Source organism: Ziziphus jujuba, chromosome 5 (genome assembly GCF_031755915.1).
Source record: "Ziziphus jujuba cultivar Dongzao chromosome 5, ASM3175591v1".
Taxonomy (NCBI): domain Eukaryota; kingdom Viridiplantae; phylum Streptophyta; class Magnoliopsida; order Rosales; family Rhamnaceae; genus Ziziphus; species Ziziphus jujuba.
In genome coordinates this window covers 32,506,876-32,526,397 of record NC_083383.1, presented here as the reverse complement: position 1 = coordinate 32,526,397, position 19,522 = coordinate 32,506,876, and the positions used below count along the sequence as shown (strand labels likewise).

At 33.1% G+C, this 19,522-nt stretch overlaps 3 protein-coding genes across 13 annotated transcripts; 1 reads left to right on the top strand and 2 right to left on the bottom strand.

The window, feature by feature from the left end:
* Positions 1–32: 32 nt before the first annotated feature.
* On the top strand, positions 33–8,233 carry LOC107429559 (ribose-phosphate pyrophosphokinase 1). 11 transcript variants are annotated; one of them, XR_007241435.2, is made up of 11 exons: positions 34–451; positions 650–823; positions 1,713–1,961; positions 2,517–2,660; positions 2,976–3,143; positions 3,439–3,508; positions 3,759–3,840; positions 4,025–4,184; positions 7,400–7,533; positions 7,775–7,843; positions 7,949–8,233. XR_007241435.2 is itself a non-coding variant. In XM_048475427.2 (10 exons), exons 1-9 carry the CDS (start codon positions 320–322, stop codon positions 7,499–7,501), a joined length of 1,281 nt encoding a protein of 426 aa, XP_048331384.1. In that variant the 5' UTR covers positions 34–319; the 3' UTR covers positions 7,502–7,533; positions 7,775–8,233. The 11 variants fall into 11 exon arrangements, 6 of the variants coding, with proteins under 6 accessions (XP_060673184.1, XP_048331384.1, XP_048331382.1 ...); XR_007241434.2 differs by having other exon boundaries at positions 7,933–8,233; XR_007241431.2 differs by having other exon boundaries at positions 7,738–7,843.
* A 2,823-nt stretch (positions 8,234–11,056) lies between these two features.
* Positions 11,057–13,973, bottom strand: LOC125422978 (endoglucanase 13). The gene is made up of 5 exons (XM_048475701.2): positions 13,773–13,973; positions 12,771–13,184; positions 12,249–12,335; positions 11,466–11,900; positions 11,057–11,374 (listed from the first exon to the last, which is right to left on the bottom strand). Exons 1-5 carry the CDS (start codon positions 13,971–13,973, stop codon positions 11,057–11,059), a joined length of 1,455 nt encoding a protein of 484 aa, XP_048331658.1.
* Positions 13,974–16,246: 2,273 nt separating this feature from the next.
* Positions 16,247–19,313, bottom strand: LOC107428859 (endoglucanase 13). The gene is made up of 5 exons (XM_016039454.4): positions 18,999–19,313; positions 18,227–18,640; positions 17,656–17,742; positions 16,891–17,325; positions 16,247–16,803 (listed from the first exon to the last, which is right to left on the bottom strand). The coding sequence occupies exons 1-5, from the start codon at positions 19,197–19,199 to the stop codon at positions 16,486–16,488; spliced, it is 1,455 nt and encodes a 484-aa protein (XP_015894940.4). The 5' UTR covers positions 19,200–19,313; the 3' UTR covers positions 16,247–16,485.
* Positions 19,314–19,522: the final 209 nt, after the last annotated feature.

The following is a 19,522-nucleotide window of genomic DNA, read 5'->3' as shown; positions in this document are numbered from 1 at the left end:
AATAGAAATTAGAAATCATTCAAATGTGTAAATTAGTTTATTTCTAATTTCTAACCAGGCAGTGGCAGCAGTAGCATTCAGTAGTAGCTAGGTAGCCGGTTGGGTTTGGCTGAGAAACTTTGGTAACTAACCTCTCCATCAGCCTCTATGCTATATATATATATATAAAATCCCCATCCCGCCACCACCACCACCACCACCACCACGTCCACTTCAACCGCTCGCTCACTTTTCAAAATCTCTCTAAGCATGACATGAAGATTTCTCTACTTCTCCTTTAAATTTCTCCAAGCCCTAATTTCTCTGCTCTCCTCCATCAATGGCGTCTCTGCTTCACTTCTCATTCATTCCTTCCTCTTCTTCTTCTTCTTCTTGTTCTTCTTCTTCTCTTTTCTCAGCGTTTCACTCTCGCTCTCCCGTTTCATCTCCTGCTCGAATTAGAACTGGCGTGGTAAGCTTGCCTCCTTAAACTTTTCCTACTCTTTCTCTCTGTTTTTCTTCCGAATTGCTAACTGTGATTGCTGTTTTGATTACTGTAATATGATTATTTAAATCTTCCCTATTTTCCTGTTTTGGAATATCAAAATCAAGATTCGATTTCTTTCATGTTACGTGATATTTGTTATTTGTTATTTTTATTTGTTTTTAGAGGTGTAATGTTATGGAACCTCTGAAATTCATGAACGGAAAGCCGACGCTTCTCAATGGAGAAGCGGCGCTGCCGAGTGTTTTGTCGTCGAGAGTGCAATTGGAGAATGTGATTAGCAAGAACGATACCAGGCTCCGGATCTTCTCTGGCACTGCTAATCCTGCACTTTCTCAGGTCACTTCTAATGATATTGCTCCTCCTTCTTATTCAATGTTTTTCGAATTATTTTCTTTTTCATATAATACATAAAACTAGAATCTTTCTCTTGCTGTATCCTCTTTATATGCGATATTTTTTTCTTCAATTTAAATCATTCGTATTTGGACCCCAAAAAAAAAAAAAAAAAAAAAAACTAATCAATACTGTGTATATTTACGTCTTTGTTGAAACCTTTGATTTATTTATCAAAATAATAAAATAACATAAAGGAACTTTAATTAGGATCTTAATAGTCGATGCACACATATCAAATTCTATGCAGCGTTATCATTTCATTGTGATTTTGACTACGATGCTATATTGAAAATATTTAAATGATGAGGTGATGTGGGAAAGTTGGGGATCGTTAGCTTTTGCTTTACTAAACCGCATAAAAGGCAGTGGGATTCGCATTTCCTTTTTCTTATCTCCATAACTATTTTCAAATTCTACATCAAACTCATTTTTTTGGTTCAAATTTTATGTCAAACTGATTGTCTATGGTAAAATGATCCAGATGACAATTTGATTTTGGATTTAATGAATCTTATGAAAAATTTCTTGGATATCAGATTGCCTTGCATGGTGTTTACAGCATGATAGAAGAGACTTTTGTTGAAATGTAGAGCTCTGGTTTGCTTCTGGCTACTAGTTAGTTGGAAAGACAGTTATGGGGACCATCAAAAGCTTGAACTTACTGGAAACATTATGCAAAATGGAATGAGAATTTATATAAGTAGGCTGAAGTGTTTTTTCACTTAAATTATTTCCTTTTTCTTGAGATTGATTAGAGCTTTTACTAGTTGTATACGTACATGGACTTTCTATGTTCATACTTTTTGGTGTATGATTGTGTATACTACAGGAAATTGCTTGCTACATGGGTTTAGAACTTGGGAAGATCAAAATAAAACGATTTGCAGATGGTGAGATATATGTCCAGTTGCAAGAGAGTGTCAGAGGTTGCGATGTATACCTTGTACAACCTACGTGCCCTCCTGCAAATGAGAATCTTATGGAGCTTCTCATAATGATTGATGCTTGTCGGAGGGCATCAGCCAAAAATATTACTGCAGTTATTCCATATTTTGGTTATGCCAGGGCTGATAGAAAGGTAACTGTGTTTAACAAGCATGTCCTTCATAGAATTGCAGCTTTATCATAACAAGAAACGAAATTTTTTCTATTCATTATTTACTTAAGTTCCTAATCTTCATGAGTAGTTTATTACATTCATCAGGTTTATTTTCATTTTATAGTTAAATACAATGTATCTTTAGTAAAAATATTATTTTCCCAAGCAAGTAATTAGTTATAAAAGCATAAATCATTTTAAATGGAAGCCTGAGATATTTAGTGAGATCTGCGATATGCATATGTATAATTTTGGCGAACAAGTAAGAAATGGTAAATGCTTTAAGCATTATGAGTGGAAGGCTGATATAGTTTGTAAGATCTCGGATCTGCACACACACCGTTATGGTGACTAATTAGGAAATTGTAAATGCATAATTCATTATGTGTGGAAGCCTGCAATTATATAGCAGTAGCAATTATCTGAACCTGCATATCCATTTTATAGAAATTTCACCTTAACCGAGTGAGTAGAGCTGATATCTGGTCCTTGCTTGTATGCTGAGTTCAATTTTGTTATGATTATTATCTCCAGACTCAAGGGCGTGAATCCATTGCAGCCAAACTTGTTGCTAATTTGATTACAGAAGCAGGTGCAAATCGTGTTCTTGCTTGCGATCTTCATTCAGGGCAGTCCATGGGCTATTTTGATATTCCTGTGGACCATGTATATGGTCAGGTAAAAAATCTGTAAGCTTTAGGTTTTCATTAGAAATGAGTGTTTTATCAACCAAGGATGTGTTGTCTCTAACACAGCAATCCCAAATAAAGAAAAATTGATAAAGAGTTTGGTCTTTACCGAGAGCGCTAATAAAAGAATTTGGTAACTTACCATTAACTCATGCAGCTACAATCCAAATTTCAGATTTTTTGCTGTAATTGTGTCACTGTGTGCTTATGTCTGAAATTTGGATACAAGAAAAGTTTGATATTGATGACATTTCTCTTATGGATCGGTGCACTGATTTGATTTGCGGTTCTTTATGCATACCAGCCTGTGATACTCGACTACCTGGCCAGCAAGACTATATGTTCTGATGATTTGGTTGTGGTCTCACCTGATGTTGGAGGTGTTGCGAGAGCACGTGCTTTTGCCAAAAAATTATCTGATGCCCCTCTAGCCATTGTGGATAAAAGGCGTCATGGGCATAATGTTGCAGAGGTAGGATCTGTTTAAATGAGGTTGCATATTACTGTAATTATCTACACTGAAAAAAGTAGTGAAATTTGATTGTCACTCTATTTGTTACACTGAGAAAATTTGAAGAATATAAGGTACATGTTAGATCCATACATTGCACAAGAAATTAAAAACCTGGTTTGGGAAGTTATAAGCTAAAGGTAGTTATTAACATAACCATTTAGAAATATATGAAGTTTTTGTAATTGTCTTGTTAGATAACTTAGTTTGACATATATAGCACATCATAAAAATCTAAAGAAATTCCATCTTGCAGGTGATGAATTTGATAGGTGACGTGAAGGGAAAAGTAGCAGTAATGGTGGATGACATGATTGACACAGCAGGTATAACAATTAGTCATGTGATTGTATTGTTAAACTGTTATGAACAAAAATATGGTTCCCCTAAGTCTATTCTATAAACTATCTGAGCTACAAGCAAGTATGAAGGATATATTTTCTTGTTGTATAGCACTGGCTTGATTACTCATGTTGTCAAAAACAAATTTCCCTGCCTTTCTCTGGTACTGTGGCTCGTGCTTATTCTCTTGCTTATTCATACATTTAGTAATATTATTTTGCCCATGTGTTATAGGGACTATTGCCAAAGGTGCAGCTTTATTACATCAAGAGGGAGCCAGGGAAGTCTATGCTTGCACTACACATGCTGTTTTCAGGTATGTAAATCCTATCTAGAACATGTCTTCGCTTTTCTTTTTTTGAAGTATATCAACAAAATTTTGTTAGGAGGCTCAAGTGGAGCTAACAACCATCAGCTTTTACTCATTAATATTATATGCATGCTTTAATTTGATATTTAATTATTTTTTTTAGGTGATTCATTATTTTCACTTTGTGCAGTCCTCCTGCAATAGAGAGGTTGTCAAACGGTCTGTTTCAAGAGGTGATCATAACAAATACCATTCCAGTGTCAGAGCAGAACTATTTTCCCCAGCTAACTGTTTTGTCAGTGGCGAACCTCCTTGGCGAGACCATATGGCGTGTTCATGATGATTGTTCTGTGAGTAGCATATTCCAGTAAATTTGATCTGATAAGATGTTGATGAAATTAGTTCATTCTATTCGAAAATAACTTTTTTTTTAAATTAATTTTCTACATGAAGTATGAGTTCATGCGGTTGCCTTTTAAATTTTTAGTGGTACATTCAGCTAGAAGAATGAGGTTGCTTGAAATTGATTATATAAATCATAACAAGGAAACAATTGGATAATTGAAGTGAACACCTGACCAGACGTAGAATTTTACTCTGACTAATTTTCAGACATGAAATTTTCTTTCCTGTCCATCACTTCCTTCTCTGAAATCTCCTATTTTTATTTTTGCTCCTTTCACTGGAGGTATTTTAATCTAATTCGTCTTAGTTTGGAGAGTTAACACAATCTTTACGTAGTTTTGACATTTACTTTGATGAAAAGTAGCACTGAGAGATGTTTCGTCTTGAATATTTCTGATTGTCAGGGTGGCTTTGAAACTTACTCCACCTTGGGCATTGACTGATCAATTTATGTTGGTGGTGTTCCCATCCCAGCTTCCATTACTGCCATTAGCTACCTTTTACAGATACAAGATATCTCAATAGCAAAAGCACTAACTTTTTAGAGTGACCTTACCTTTTAGTTGGTGGTTTTCAAACTTTGTACAAATTTGGATTGATTGGAACAATCAGTTAAGCTTGAAATGAACTCATATAGGTCTTCATTGTTTCTCAACTGGTTGATTACTGTTGAGAAATTAGTTTTGGAGTCGGATCCATAGACAATACTTGGTTTTTGATCTCTATAAAATGTTGTATGCCTCCTTTTAGTAATCATTTTTATATTATGTGCTGTGCACTTATTGATTATCGCTGAGATTCTGTATCATACTTCATGCATAGTCCATTGATCGGTAGGATGCTCAGTTCTGGTCTATCATCATGAAAAAATGACTTCTTAATTTAAGATTTTCTCATGGCTAGCTTATATTACCTTGTGCCATGACAATCTGTTAGTTGTCTAAATAGAGTCAAAGACAATTTGTTAGTCATCATAATAGTGCGAATTTCATGTAAAACTTTCCGTTATTCTCAAGAGGATTTCTACTTTTTGATAAATTTTCTTTGGAAATTATGCCTTTTGTTTTAGTTAATTTCTTATTTTTTGGTGGATGTTTTAGTTAGTTTTTAGTTGTTTATTGTTGGATACTGTTGATGCTATGGTTTGGGCTCTCTTTTTTGAAAATTTTATAACTCTAAAAGTAAAGAAGTATTTTCAAAAAGAATAATTTAATATTTTAAAATTTTAAAATAAGGAACACATATGTATTCTACAAAAGTAGGGCATTGGTCCTTTCACACAACCCCCCCCCCCCCCCCCCCCCCCAAAAAAAAAAAAAGGAATTTGGTCAAATCATGTATGATGAAGGGCAAATGAGTAAATATAAAAAATGTGCAGAAAACAGACGCTATAAACTGGGGGTCTCAGGTTTGCAGGAGGACCCAACTACCCTGGGAGAGCCTTTCACCATTGGTAGACTACCCTACTTCCCTTTTTCACACACGGTCACATCCCCCCTCTCTCAGCACTTTTTCCAAAAACCTCTCCATATTTAGCTTCATCTTCCTCCTCTTTTTCACCATCTTTTCCATTTCATACCAGCAAGAGCAACACCTAGTCGTTGGTGCAAGTGGAACTTCGAACTTGCCCTCTCAACTCTGTTGATTGTGAGTGTTTGAGGTCCCATTTGTATCAAGAGCTAGTGGTTACTTTTGGTGGTACGAGATGGAAAAGAGGGTGAAGGAGGAGAAGGATGAAGCTCGATATGGAGAGGTTTTCGGAGAAAGTGCCAGTGGAGTTTGGAATACTGAAGATCTGTCCGGGAGTTGGTAGTATCGGAGTTTTTTTTTTTTTTCATCTGCAAGAAGCGACATTTGCCTAATCCTGTCCTTCTCAGCTTCAGATTCTTCCTTCGATGTCTATGATTTTAGGGTAACTGTTTATTTTCACGTGGCAGCTTGATTTCTACTCCAAGATAAGGCTTTGTCTTTTTTGTTTCCCTTTGCGTCTGGGATTTAGACTGTCAAGAACAGAAGTATAGCTCTAGTATATCAAAGACATGAACGGGTTTATTTTGAGTGTTCTGTGCCTTTGGTATTGGTCCATGTAAAATATGTAATTGATGTCTATGTTTTCCACTTGGTTTTAATTTAGTATATTGCATTTTCCTACACTTGTTTAGTTTTCCAATCTATTATTTTTATCTTTGCTGCTTTCACTGGAGGAATTTTAATCTAATTCGTCTTAATTTGGAGAGCTAACGTAAATCTTTATGTAGTTTTGACATTTATTTTGATGAAAATAGCGCTGAGAGACGTTTCGTCTTGAATATTTCTGATTGTCAGGGTGGCTTTGAACCTTACTCCACCTTGGGCATTGACTGATCAATCATGTTGGTGGTGTTCCCATCTGAGCTTCCGTTACTGCCATTAGCTACCTTAAACGGATACAAGATACGTCAATAGCAAAAGCACAAGCTTTAACGAGTGACCTTACTTCTTAGCTGGTGGTTTTCGAACTTTGCACAAATTGGGATTGATTGGAAGAATCCTTTAAGCTTGAACCGAACTCATCATATAGGTCTTCGTTGTTTGTCAACCCTTTGACTGCTGTTGAGAGATCGGTTTTTAAGTCAGATCCATAAACAAGAATTGGTTTATGATCTCTATAAAATGTTATAGGCCTCCTTCCAGTAATCATTTTCATATTGTGTGCTCGTTGATTTTCGCCTAGATTCTATATCATACATGGTCCCATTGTTTGGTAGGATGCTCTGGTCTGGTCTATAATTATGAATAAATGGCTGTTTTTTATTTAAGATTTTCTCATGGCAAGCTTCTATTGCACTGAGCCATGACAATTTGTTAGTTGTTATAATAGAGCCAAAGACATCCGCAATCGTCATAATGGTGCCATGACAATTTCTTGGGGATTTCTTGGGTATGGTCAACCGTATTCGCTTTCGCTTTTTGAATTTAATAATTAAAAAAAAAAAAAAAAAAAAAGGTCACGCTGAATCTCCTTGTTGCCATTGTGCGGCAATGTGGTACTTGGGAAATTCTGCTCTTTTAGTTATTTTTTCTTAAATATATATATATATATATATATAAATAATAATAATAATAAAAAATAAAAAAACAAACAGTTTTCATGGTTTTTGGTCATTGATCTGACTGTCAGACCCTCCAGACGTGGTCAAACATGTGGACAGCGCTGTTAGTCGAAACTGTGTCGTTTAACCATTTCAGTTTGCATGAAAGGACAGCTCGTCTTCAGCCTTGAGCTACCCTGAATTTTCACCATTTTCGAATCTTGTAAGCTCTCTGAACTTGTTTTAATATTAAGAATTGGACCACCGTGGCTTCAAAATCTTTATTTTTGTTATTTAAGTCAAAAATTGAACTACTTGTATGTATATATATATATATATATATTGTTTTTGGTAAACTTTTTATAGTAATGTCATGGAATATAAGAAAGGCGCGTATCATATTAAAAATGAGATTTTATTTTCATAGTGGTACAAATGATTAAAGGTGAACCTCACTCGATCAGTTGAAGGAGAGAAGCTTCACTAGTCAGAGAAAGAAAGTAGCTGGGGAGCATACCATGGAGGACCTTTAGGTAATCAAAACTATTACATTGTAATAAATTTCTTATTCAAACCTTAGCAAGGTAGGTTTTTAACTAATTGATGATGAGGTACTTGGAAGTTGGTATCGATTACAGGCGAGCAAGAACTCCGACGAGCGGTGCAAGAGTAGTAGTGGTAGGTTGACCGAGTTGGAAATTAGATCTTGAATCTTGGTCACATCATTCTCATCGGGATCTCCCACAATAGCCCCATCAATAACATTTGGACTGGGTGAGTTGCTGTGGAACCACACATCATAGCCTCCTTGGCATGAGACAGGAGTTGGATCCTTCTTTATTGATACAATGGATGATCCTCTATATAATGATGTTTTTGGGGATAATTTGAACCAAATCTCACCATATAGCTCAACTTCTGTGGATTTTCTCTCAATATATAGTCCACCTAACCAATATAATTAATGCAAAAGCTAAAATTTCTCTAATTAAGGGAACGTATTAGATTAATTTATCAGCAAGAAAAAATGCAACAAAAAGAAGATGAAGGAGATACTATTAATTTAGTTGGGATTGGGCAAAGGCAACGAGATCAGCAGGCTGAACATTACTACCATCGAAGCAAACGAATGAGGTCTCATTTTGAGTCAAGTACTGGGAATAAACAGTTGCAATGAACGTGGCAGTTGAAGGGTACTGAATATTACTCCAAGGAAGAAACCATATCAAACCCCCTGGAGTTTACTTAAAATTGTTTTCGCCTTTTTGAATGGTGGAGCATATCTTCATAACATAACAGTCACTTTGTAAGAGCTGCTTCATAGTCTACTGAAGCAACTTCATGGATCAATAAAATTATGAAACACAGTCTAACCACACTAGATAAACTAATGCTACAGTTGATCATGATTACTGCTTCTTAATAGTTTAAAAGAAATATATATAACAATCCTGCTGAATGTTAATACAAGGCTATCATCTCTCTGTAGTAATTCATATTTATAGAGAAGTTAAGCTTAAAATATGGACAGCTATCATTTAATACGTTCTTTCTATATAACTAGACTGATTTTATGAATACTGCATATCAAAGCCCGTGGTTGTAAAGCCAATGAAAATAATCTGCTTTGGAATTTCTTAATTTTCTAACTCCACATAAAATTGGCAATCAGTATTTTCCGTCCAAGGCAGACTTGATATTCCAAAGCCGGTATTCATTCTAAGCGAAGAAGATATATATTGAGAAAATCATCATTCCATATGGATTTCCAAATTAATTAAGCATGTGCAGAAATTTTGCAAAGTACCTACCTTTTATATATATGCATTGCTCAGAGACATGGGATGTACGGATTTAGGCAGTTTAAATGGCTAGACTTCTAATTTGGGGTGATGCTACTTAATTTCTGTCCTATAATTTGGATTTTCCATTAAATTGAAATTCATTTTTTATCATCATTAGATCATATTAAAAATTAAATTTTAAAATTTTAAAAATAATCGAATATGGATTTACTAATATATTAAAATTTTATTTAAAAAAAATAAATCTTTTCAGAATCCAATCTCATTTGAAACAGTTCAAAAATTAAAAAAAAAAAATCTAATGTCACTCTATTAATTTTTTTTGTTGAAAACATTTAGTGAAATATAGTCCAGCTGATAACTTTTTTGTAGCATATGCCTATATTGGAGTGGTACGCTGGTACCACTGTTGCACTGAAGATTTTCTCTTTGCCATCGGTTGCAAATTTTTTAAAAAATGTTGTATAGTTCCTATCACACCTAAAGTGGAGAGAGCACTCTTGGAAACGGTGCATTTACTAATCTCTCATTTATATCAGCTATTATAGCAAAATAATATTATCCTATGAAGTGAAAGCTTTTCCAATTGAATTCATATATTTAGTTAATTAATAACATTATTTCATTTCTAAATTCAAAAATGATTTGTAATTTGGTAACAAAGAAAATCTTTGTCCCCAGATGCAGAGCCAGAATTTTTCATTTGAGAGGGCAAATTTATTAATTTTTTTATTAAATATATATTTTATTTTTGAAAGAAAATTATGATAATATTAATATTTCGCCTCCAACAACATATATTATTTAAAAAAAAACATTAAAATAAGTTTTAAAAATGGATATATTTTATCATACAAAAGTAAAAATGAATGTACTTACATTTAGGTCTTCATAGTTTGTTTTCATTAAATCTTTAAATTCACTTGATGATCGTTTTATTTTCAGTGGTATCTAATACTCATTTTCAGTATGTATAACAAAACAATTATTCAGCCATTGATATATTTATAGTTTTCGAACACTTATATTATTTATATCTTGGTATTATCGTTCATGTCAATAATTAGTTTCTTATATAAGCAATAACTCGAGCTTCCTAATTGAATTAATAGTAAATAATGGAAATATTAACTTAGTTGAAACATAATTCATTTGAATTTGGTCTTAGTTGTAACAATGAGGCAAACCAAAATTTTAAATCTATAATCATTTTTCATAGATGGATGATTTAGAAGAGCATGTCAATAACATTAACTTTACATCTTATATTTATATATTTGAAAAATATATATGAAAAATTGTAGAAATGTTTTGTAAATTGCAATGAATAAATAAATAAGGGAAGTAACAAAAATAATATTTCTTTATCAAATCAAATTAGTTTCTAACATTGATTGAGTGAAACTCGATAGAAAAATAATAATAATAATGAGAGACGAAAACGAATAACTGAGAGTAAAATTGAAAGTTTTTGTACCAAAGTTACTATTTTAGCCTTTGTTGTTTCCAATTATAATAATTTAAACATGGAAGCAAATTTGGTAGGGCAGTTGCCGCACGTTGGTGTCACCATGACCTGCGTGCGTCATAGTCCCACATATTTAAAAATTATTTTCATTTTATCAAATTTTGTCCAATTTCTAACCTATTCTCAATCCTTTAAAAATATTACTTTGATTTTTCCTTTATTTTTTTTTTGTTTTTTTTTTAAATAATAAACCACGTAGAAGAGCATCATAGAAGCAAGTAGATGGAAAGTAATCAAAAGTTTCATATATAAAATTTTACTATAAAGAGCACAACACTTACATTATAATGGGAATGGTGCCTAATTACAGATGTAATTTAAAACTTAATGAGTTACTGTAATTAGATGGGTGTGAATGCCCAAAATAGTGAAACTCTATATATATATATATATATATATATTATAAGTTATCATCAAGCAAGATGAGCCAGAACGCCAACAAGTGGAGCAGGAGTAGTAGTAGTAGGTTCAGCCAGTTGGAAATTAGATCTTGAATCGGAGTATTCATCATTCTCATCCGGACCACCCACAATTGCCCCTTCCAATACATTTGGATTGGGCGAGTTTTTGTTGAACCACAAGTCATACCCTCCTTTGCATGAAACTGGAGTTGGATCCTCTTTAATTGAAACAATGGATGCTCCTCTATGATGTGGTTGTTGTGGGTAATTTGATCCGAATCCCACCATATAGCTTAATTCTTTTGGATTTGCACCCAATATATAGTCCACCTACTTCAAATGGGTCACCAAATGAAACACTAGTAACAAAATAGATTGATCAAATAACCAAATTGATTAAAAAGTTTAATTTAATTATTACCTGTGTTTGGACAAAGGCGATAAGATCAGAGGGCTGAACAGCCCCACCCGGGCAAGCAATTGAAGCTTTCTTGGCATCCAAGTAAGTGGAATAAACACTTGCAATGAAAGAAGCAGTTGTAGTGTACTGAAGATTATTCCAAGGCAGGAACCAAAGCAAACCACCAGGAGTCTTCTTGAAATTGCCGTTCCCTTTTTGAATGCAGTTGCATATGAATTGCTCAGCTTGGCTCTTGTATCCACTCCAACTACCTGATTCTTCTACTTTACCTTCCAATACCAGCTTTGCAGCCAACACCTGTACCCCAACAAATTTGTCATCCCATGCAAACACGGTTCTTGCACCACCGCTATTGCCTGATCCTCCCACGTAATCTAAGTATGTCTTGTCGTCGGTCGCCCGATGAAGCCATGCGGCAGCCCAAAGTAATTCGTCCTTGCAAGCCACCAGAAATAATTCTTAAATGATCAATTCACTATGTAAATGTATGTACTTACTTATATGGTCCTTTTCTCATCAGTGGAATATATACTAGATAAAATTTATTGAGGATTCTCCTTTACTGGCTAATAGGGTGCCTTTCATAACCCTATTACCAGTAATAAGGAGAATTATGGACAAATTTTGTCCAGGCTTTTCTGAGCAAGAGAAAAATTTTGCTAATATATATACATATATGTATATATATATATATATGACATGTTCTTATAATTTGGTTTGATTAAAACCATGTTCTCCTTTACTGATTAAAAATTTTGCTAATATATATATATATATATATACCTCATATCCACTGCTGGCATAGAATGCTCCAGCTCCGTTGATGCTGTTTTGATATAGACCAAGGTGGTTTCGAGCAAAATCAAAGAGCTGCAATTACAAGAGAAAAAATATTATTGAACAAAGTAAAAAGCTAACACACACACACACACACACACACACACACACGTGTAAACCAATTAATAATGAATTAATTTAGCCTCTTTATGATTGCTTTTGATTCCACTTTAAAGGGGAAAAACAGAATATTTGGAATATCATTGAACCCAACTAAAATAGCAAAAAATTATTAATAGATTTTGAAAAAAAGTCAAAAACATATTTTGTAGCATGCATGCAGAGATGATCATGAAGATTAGAAAACTTGATCAGTACATTTTTCATATATGTAGGACTCAATTATAGAAACTATACATTACATTACATATTGATGATCAAAATGAGAAAGCAATATATATATATATATATATTGTATAGTATTGAAAAAAAAAAAAAATATATATATATATATATATAGAAATTAACCTGTTTGGAATGGGTGAGAAGCTGTGAAGAATATTCAGGATTGGAGGAAGAGAAAGCAATGGATGCAGCAGCAAGAGCAGCAGCAGTTTCAGCAGCAAGATCTGATCCAGGATGTTCCTCATCGATCTTGTAAGCGGAACGATCTGTGGTCATGTCCTCTGGTCTTTGCCAACAAGCATGGTCTGATTCTCCATCTCCAACTTGTCCATAAAACATATTTGGCTCAGGATGAGCCTTTATCAAGTAATCTGTTCCCCATTTTATGGCATCCAATGCATTTGAAAGCTCTTTCTTTGCTTCAAGTTGGCTTCCAAATTCTACCGCACTCCATGACAGCATTGTTATTGTGAATGCCATTGGGAATCCAAACTTCACATTGTCCCCTGCATCATAGTATCCTCCCGCTAGATCTATCTGCATAATATATATATATATATATATATAGATATGGAAACAATTACAATATTGATCAGTATTTCACTTGTATAATAATTTATGTTTTTCTTTTAATTCCTATAACCAAAAATACAACCCAAATACCGAATAACATTGTATGTAAAGATTTTGCATCCAAAAAGTACTTAAAAGAAATACAACTTGTAGTATAAAGAAAATTAATTTTAATAATAAAAAGATTACTTTAATATATATATATATATATATATATATAAATATATAAATCAGTCACACATTACACATTATATCGACCGGTGATTTTAATATGAAATCTACCATTATTATTAACTTTTGGATCATATTAAAAATTAAAATTTAAAATTTAATAATTGATCAAATAAAAATTTAATAATATATAAAAACTTTATTTGAATAAAATAAATCCTCTAAGACACACATAATCATAAATGAAATTTTTATTTTATTTTTAAAAAAATTAACTGTTAAAAAAATTAATATGATAAGATTTTCAAATCAACTTAATAGGAGTTTGATTGTATATCTATATATATATAGATAGATAGATATATAAGTGAAATTGCATACTCTAGAACCAGTTCCATCACGAAGGCCAGAATCACCACGCCACTGAACTCTCTGATTGGAAGGAAGCTTTCCTGATCTTTGAGCTTCATAAAATAACAATGACTTTGTAAGAGCTTCTCCATAGTTTATTGCGCTCGAAACTCCATGTATCATAATTAAACAAAACATGCATAATGCAACCAAACTAATATTACTAGACATGATGATGAATACTCTTCTTAAATTAAAATAGTAATAATAATAATAATAATAATAATAATAATAATATGTTTTATGGAAATAACAAAATACTGCAAATAATATGAGTATACTGTTCCCGCATGCATATACTCATCGAATGGATGGCTTTAGAGGTAGCAGTTCATATTTATAAAGGAATTAAACTTTAAATTGGAGATCAATTTGAAGGATTGCGACGTCAATGATTTGTAACTTCTTTCTATATTAATCGACCAATTTATTATATTATTGCATAGAATCCCATTAGTCAAGCCAGTAATATGTATTATGTAGAATTTGTTATATTAGATCTATCGATCTTATTCTTTATTAAGCACTTGAATAACAAATTTGTTTGTAATTAATTAATATTATTTCCATCCCCCAGCAGATTTTATTTTTAAATTTAGCCTCTGCTTTGACAAAATATTGACAATAAATGATCAAATATTATTCTATACATATGAGGTTTTGTGCAGGAAATGTAATAAGTGTCTATATATGAAATATATAATCCGTAAAAGGATTCCACCTAATGTTTTTTAGGGAATTAAATATTATAACTTGTATAGATAAAATTGTTATCTTGTATGCATTAGAGACTTGAGAGTCGAGATGCTTTTACGCATTTTAAATACTAAGTATTTATTATTATTATATTTGCAGAGCCAAGATAAGTGTCAAATTAACATGTTATCGAAGCGAATCGTATATTCTTTACAAAGAGAATCAAATATATAGGAGTACAGTCTAGGAAGAAAAAGGAAGCTAAGAACGAAAAAAGGAAGCTGATTAACACCTTCCTATATTGTTTGGAATTTAAAATTCAAAAGAGGTCACGTCAACCAATGTCTTTTAAAGGCCTTCTCTATCAACGGGATACTTGACATATGGGAATCCCTTGACTTGGAGTGATTGTTTCCTTGATTTGTACATGAGCCAAAACTGGTTCTTCATGACAGCAGTGTCAATATTGATGGATCATGATAGCAGTGGATGACGTGTGTTTGACATCTCACGTGTGTTTGACATCTCTTCTTCTTCATCAGTTATTGTATAATAGACTCTGCCCTCTCTCAATATAACACCAAAATCAACACTCTAATGTCTTTTATGATAATATACCTAAGTATCATCCAAAATAGGCTATAATATCATCCATATTATCTCTAAATTTTCAATATCACCAATGGTAATAATAGACCCCAACTCAAAAAATTAATCCATCTTAAATATGAAACTAAATCTAATTTAAAAAAATCAACAATAACACAAGTCAAACTTTTAACTAAAAAATTCAACATTGCCAGAATCGCCGACAACCTGCTGGAGATTGTCGGTGTTTCTTTGACTCCGGACATGGTGGTGGTTTGATCTAGTAGAAGAGAAACATATTGAAAAGATGGACAACAATTTAATAGGGGTATTATAATAATATAAAATTTATCGCACTGTGTAAAGTTCCTTTTACAATTGAAGTAGGATCTCTTTTTAGAAAAAAAAAAAAGAGTTTGCATATATAGCTGGTATTACAGCTAAGGTGAAGGTCGCACTCTTGGGAAATGGTGCATTTACTAATTTCTCATTTATATCAATTATTATACCATGTCATTACAGTAATATTACCCTATTAAGTGAAAGCTTTTCCAATTGAATTCATATATCAGTTAACTAATAGCTTTAATTCATTTATTACTTCAGAAATGATTGGTAATTTAGAAACAATGAAAAACTTTGCCTGCTGGCCAGTGGTGAATGTAATTGGTTATCACGTACGTCGTAGTCTTACACATTTAAAAATTATTTTGATTATCAAATCATTTTTTTTTTTTTGGTTGAATAATAAACCATGTAGAAGAAAGTTGAATTACCAATTTTATTTATATTTTACTCTAACACTTTCCTATATATAGGCCTATCTCTTTTGGATCCACTTTTTTTGGGCTTTCTTTATAGTATTATATTTTCTCTAATACTCTAACACTCCTCTTTATGTAGACCTACCATTTTTGGGTTTTTTTATGAGTCTTTACATGTGTTTTTAATTTTTTAAATGGAGTTGTTGAGTTTTGAACCTAGGACTTTTTGAAGTTGTTGAGTTTTGAACCTAATACCTCTTGAACTTTTTGTTCTAATACCAATTTGAATTATCATTTATTCTAAAAATTAAAACTAATAAAATATAAACTTTCGTTTCATGTATATTTTTCTTTAACAAAAAGCTTCATAGAAGTAAGCAGATGAAAAGTACTCAAAAGCTTCATATTGAATGTGGAGTAAATTGAGTACAATAAGAATGTGATCCAAAGCAGATGAAATTCTTCACAATCTTGGGTATACATAAAAAATTTTGCTATGATGAGCATAACGCCTACCTTATAATGAAAATGATGCTTGACTACATGTAATTCAGAACCTCATAAATTACTATAATCAATTGGCCTGTGGATGCCCATTATAACAAAATTCTCTATATATATATAGTGAGTCATCATCACGCAAGGCGAGCCAGAACGCCAAGAAGTGGAGCAGGAGTAGCTGTGGTAGGTTCAGCCAATTGGAAGTTAGATCTTGAATCGGAGTATCCATCATTTTCATCCGGTCCACCCACAAGTCCCCCTTCCAATACATTTGGATTGGGCGAGTTTTTGTTGAACCACAAGTCAAACCCTCCTTTGCATGAAACTGGTGTTGGATCCTCTTTAAATGAAACAATGGATGCTCCTCTGTGATGAGGTTGTTTAGGATAATTTGACCCAAATCCAATCATATAGCTCAACTTTTGTGGATTTGCACCCAATATATAGTCCACCTGTCCAAATGGGTCACCAAATTAAACACTAGTAACAAAATAGATTGATCTCGCAAACAAATTAATTAACAATTTTAATATTATTACCTGTGTTTGGACAAAGGCAATAAGATCAGAGGACTTAACCATCCCACCAGAGCAAGCAATTGAAGATTTCTTGGAATCCAAGTAAGTGGAATAGACAGTAACAATGAATGTAGCAGTTGCAGTATACTGAAGATTATTCCAAGGCAGGAACCAAAGCAAACCACCAGGAGTCTTCTTGAAATTGCCGTTCCCTTTTTGAATGCAGTTGCATATGAATTGTTCAGCCTGGCTCTTGTATCCACTCCAACTGCCTGATGCTTCAACTTTGCCTTCCAATACCAGCTTTGCAGCCAAAACCTGTACCCCAACGAACTTATCATCCCACGAGAAAACCGTTCTTGCACCGCCGGTATTGCCCGATCCTCCCAGGTAATCTAGGTATTTCTTGTCGTTGGTTGCCCGGTGAAGCCATGCAGCAGCCCAACGTAATTCGTCCTTACAAATAACAAGAAATAATTCTCAAATCAATTTGCTTTGTAAATGTATAGATGTACTCATATGGTCCTTCTCTCAACAGGAAAATCTTGGACAAAATTTGAGTCTTTCTCTTATCATGGAATCTTGGACAAGATTCTTCCTCTTACGAGTAGTAGGGTGCCTTTCACAACCCTAGCTATTACCGGTATTAGGGAGGATTATGGACAAATTTTGTCAAAGAGTTTTCCGGACAAGAGAAAAATTTTGTACTCAAAAATGGAACTTATGTTCTTATCATTTCTTTGGAATATTGGAAACTATATATACATTATATTGATACTAATATACCTCATATCCACTGCTGGCATAGAATGCCCCAGCTACGTTAATGCTGTTTTGATATAGACCAACGTGGTTTCGAGCAAAATCAAAGAGCTGCAATTACAAAAAGAGAAAAAAAGGTTACTGAATAAAGCCAAAAGCTAACACACACACACACACACACACACACACACTATATATATATATATATATATATAGATATATATATATATTTATTTATTTATTTATGAATGCGAATTAACAATGAATAAGTTACCTTCTTTGTGATAGCATTTTAATTCTACTTTAAAGGGGAAAGGCAGAATATTAGGAATATAATTAATCCCCATTAAAAATAGCAAAAATTATTAATAGCTATCTTTTGAAAAAGTCCAAAACATATTTTGTAGCATGCATGCAGAGATGATCATGATTCATGAAGATTAGAAAACTTGATTAGTACATTTTGTATAGAAGTAGGACTAAATTATAGAAAATACACATTACATATTGATGATCAAAATCAGAAAGCAATATATATATATATATATATAGTACTGAAAAGAAAAATAAAAAATACAGAAAGAAAGTAATGAACCTGTTTGGAATGGGTGAGAAGCTGTGAAGAATATTTAGCATTGGAGGAAGAGAAAGCAACGGAAGCAGCAGCAAGAGCAGCAGCAGTTTCAGCAGCAAGATCCGATCCAGGATGTGCCTCGTCAATCTTGTAGGCCGGACGAGGAGTGGTCATATCCTCCGGTCTCTGCCAACAAGCATGGTCCGAATCTCCATCTCCAACTTGTCCGTACAAAATATTAGGCTGTGGATGAGCTTTTATCAAATAATCTGTTCCCCATTTTATAGCATCCAATGCATTTGCAAGCTCTTTCTTTGCTTCAAGTTGCCTTCCAAACTCCACTGCGCTCCATGACAGCATTGTTATTGTGAATGCCATTGGGAATCCAAACTTCACATTGTCCCCTGCGTCATAGTATCCTCCAACTAGATCTACCTGCATACGTTATATATATATATATATATATATGTGTGTGTGTGTGTGTGTATATATATCAAACAACAGTTGATATTCATCAATAATATTTCACTTTTTGTATCTTATATGTATATTTTTCTTTTAATCTTTTTAACCAACAAAAAAATAAAATAAAATAAAATAAATTAAAACAACCCATTTTCCAAATAACATTGTTTGTAAACTTTTCGCATCCTAAAGTACATACTTGAAAGAATTAATACAACTTGTGGAATTAAGAAAAATAATAATCAATTAATTAATTAAGAGAAAGTTAATATTCCTATATATATATATATATATATCGAATTAATATAAAAGTGACATAATTGCTTACTCCAGAACCAGTTCCATCACGAAGGCCAGAATCACCACGCCATTGCACTCTGTGGTTGGGAGGAAGCTTTCCAGATCTTTGAGCTTCATAATATAACAATGACTTTCTAAGAGCTTCTCCATAGTTTGTTGCACTCGAAACTCCATGGATCATCATCAAACAAAACATGCATAATCTAACCAAACTAATACCACTAGACATGATGATGATGGTGATGATGACAATGACGACGAATATTCTTCTTTAATTAAAATTATAATGTTAATATATTCTATGGAAATATTGAAATGTTACAAATAATATGTGTAATATTCCTGCACGCATACACGAATCCAATGAATGCCTTTGTGTAGCTATTTGCTCATATTTATAGAGAAATTAACTTTAAAATTTGAGATCAGTTAGTGGGATTGCGACAATTCTGTTCCTCCTTTCTATATTAATCATCCAATTAGCACAATATTTGCTCCACACTGGTGTAAAGGCAGGTATTTTTCTTATATTATTGCATAGATATCCTAGTA

What these genes read in the sequence shown, in the direction of transcription:
- LOC107429559 (XM_048475427.2), top strand. Translation starts at nt 320, where the DNA reads ATGGCGTCTCTGCTTCACTTCTCATTCATTCCTTCCTCTTCTTCTTCT. An exon ending in ATGCCAGGGCTGATAGAAAG is followed by an intron (nt 1,962 to 2,516) that starts GTAACTGTGTTT and finishes TATTATCTCCAG; the next exon opens with ACTCAAGGGCGTGAATCCAT. An exon ending in GTGTTCATGATGATTGTTCT is followed by an intron (nt 4,185 to 7,399) that starts GTGAGTAGCATA and finishes TCTGACTGTCAG; the next exon opens with ACCCTCCAGACGTGGTCAAA.
- LOC125422978 (XM_048475701.2), bottom strand. Translation starts at nt 13,973, where the DNA reads ATGTCTAGTAATATTAGTTTGGTTGCATTATGCATGTTTTGTTTAATT. An exon ending in ATGCCAGCAGTGGATATGAG is followed by an intron (nt 11,901 to 12,248) that starts GTATATATATAT and finishes GTGGCTTGCAAG; the next exon opens with GACGAATTACTTTGGGCTGC. An exon ending in TCGCCTTTGTCCAAACACAG is followed by an intron (nt 11,375 to 11,465) that starts GTAATAATTAAA and finishes CATTTGAAGTAG; the next exon opens with GTGGACTATATATTGGGTGC.
- LOC107428859 (XM_016039454.4), bottom strand. Translation starts at nt 19,199, where the DNA reads ATGTCTAGTGGTATTAGTTTGGTTAGATTATGCATGTTTTGTTTGATG. An exon ending in GTGATGGAACTGGTTCTGGA is followed by an intron (nt 18,641 to 18,998) that starts GTAAGCAATTAT and finishes TAACGTATGCAG; the next exon opens with GTAGATCTAGTTGGAGGATA. An exon ending in TTCTCACCCATTCCAAACAG is followed by an intron (nt 17,743 to 18,226) that starts GTTCATTACTTT and finishes TTGTAATTGCAG; the next exon opens with CTCTTTGATTTTGCTCGAAA.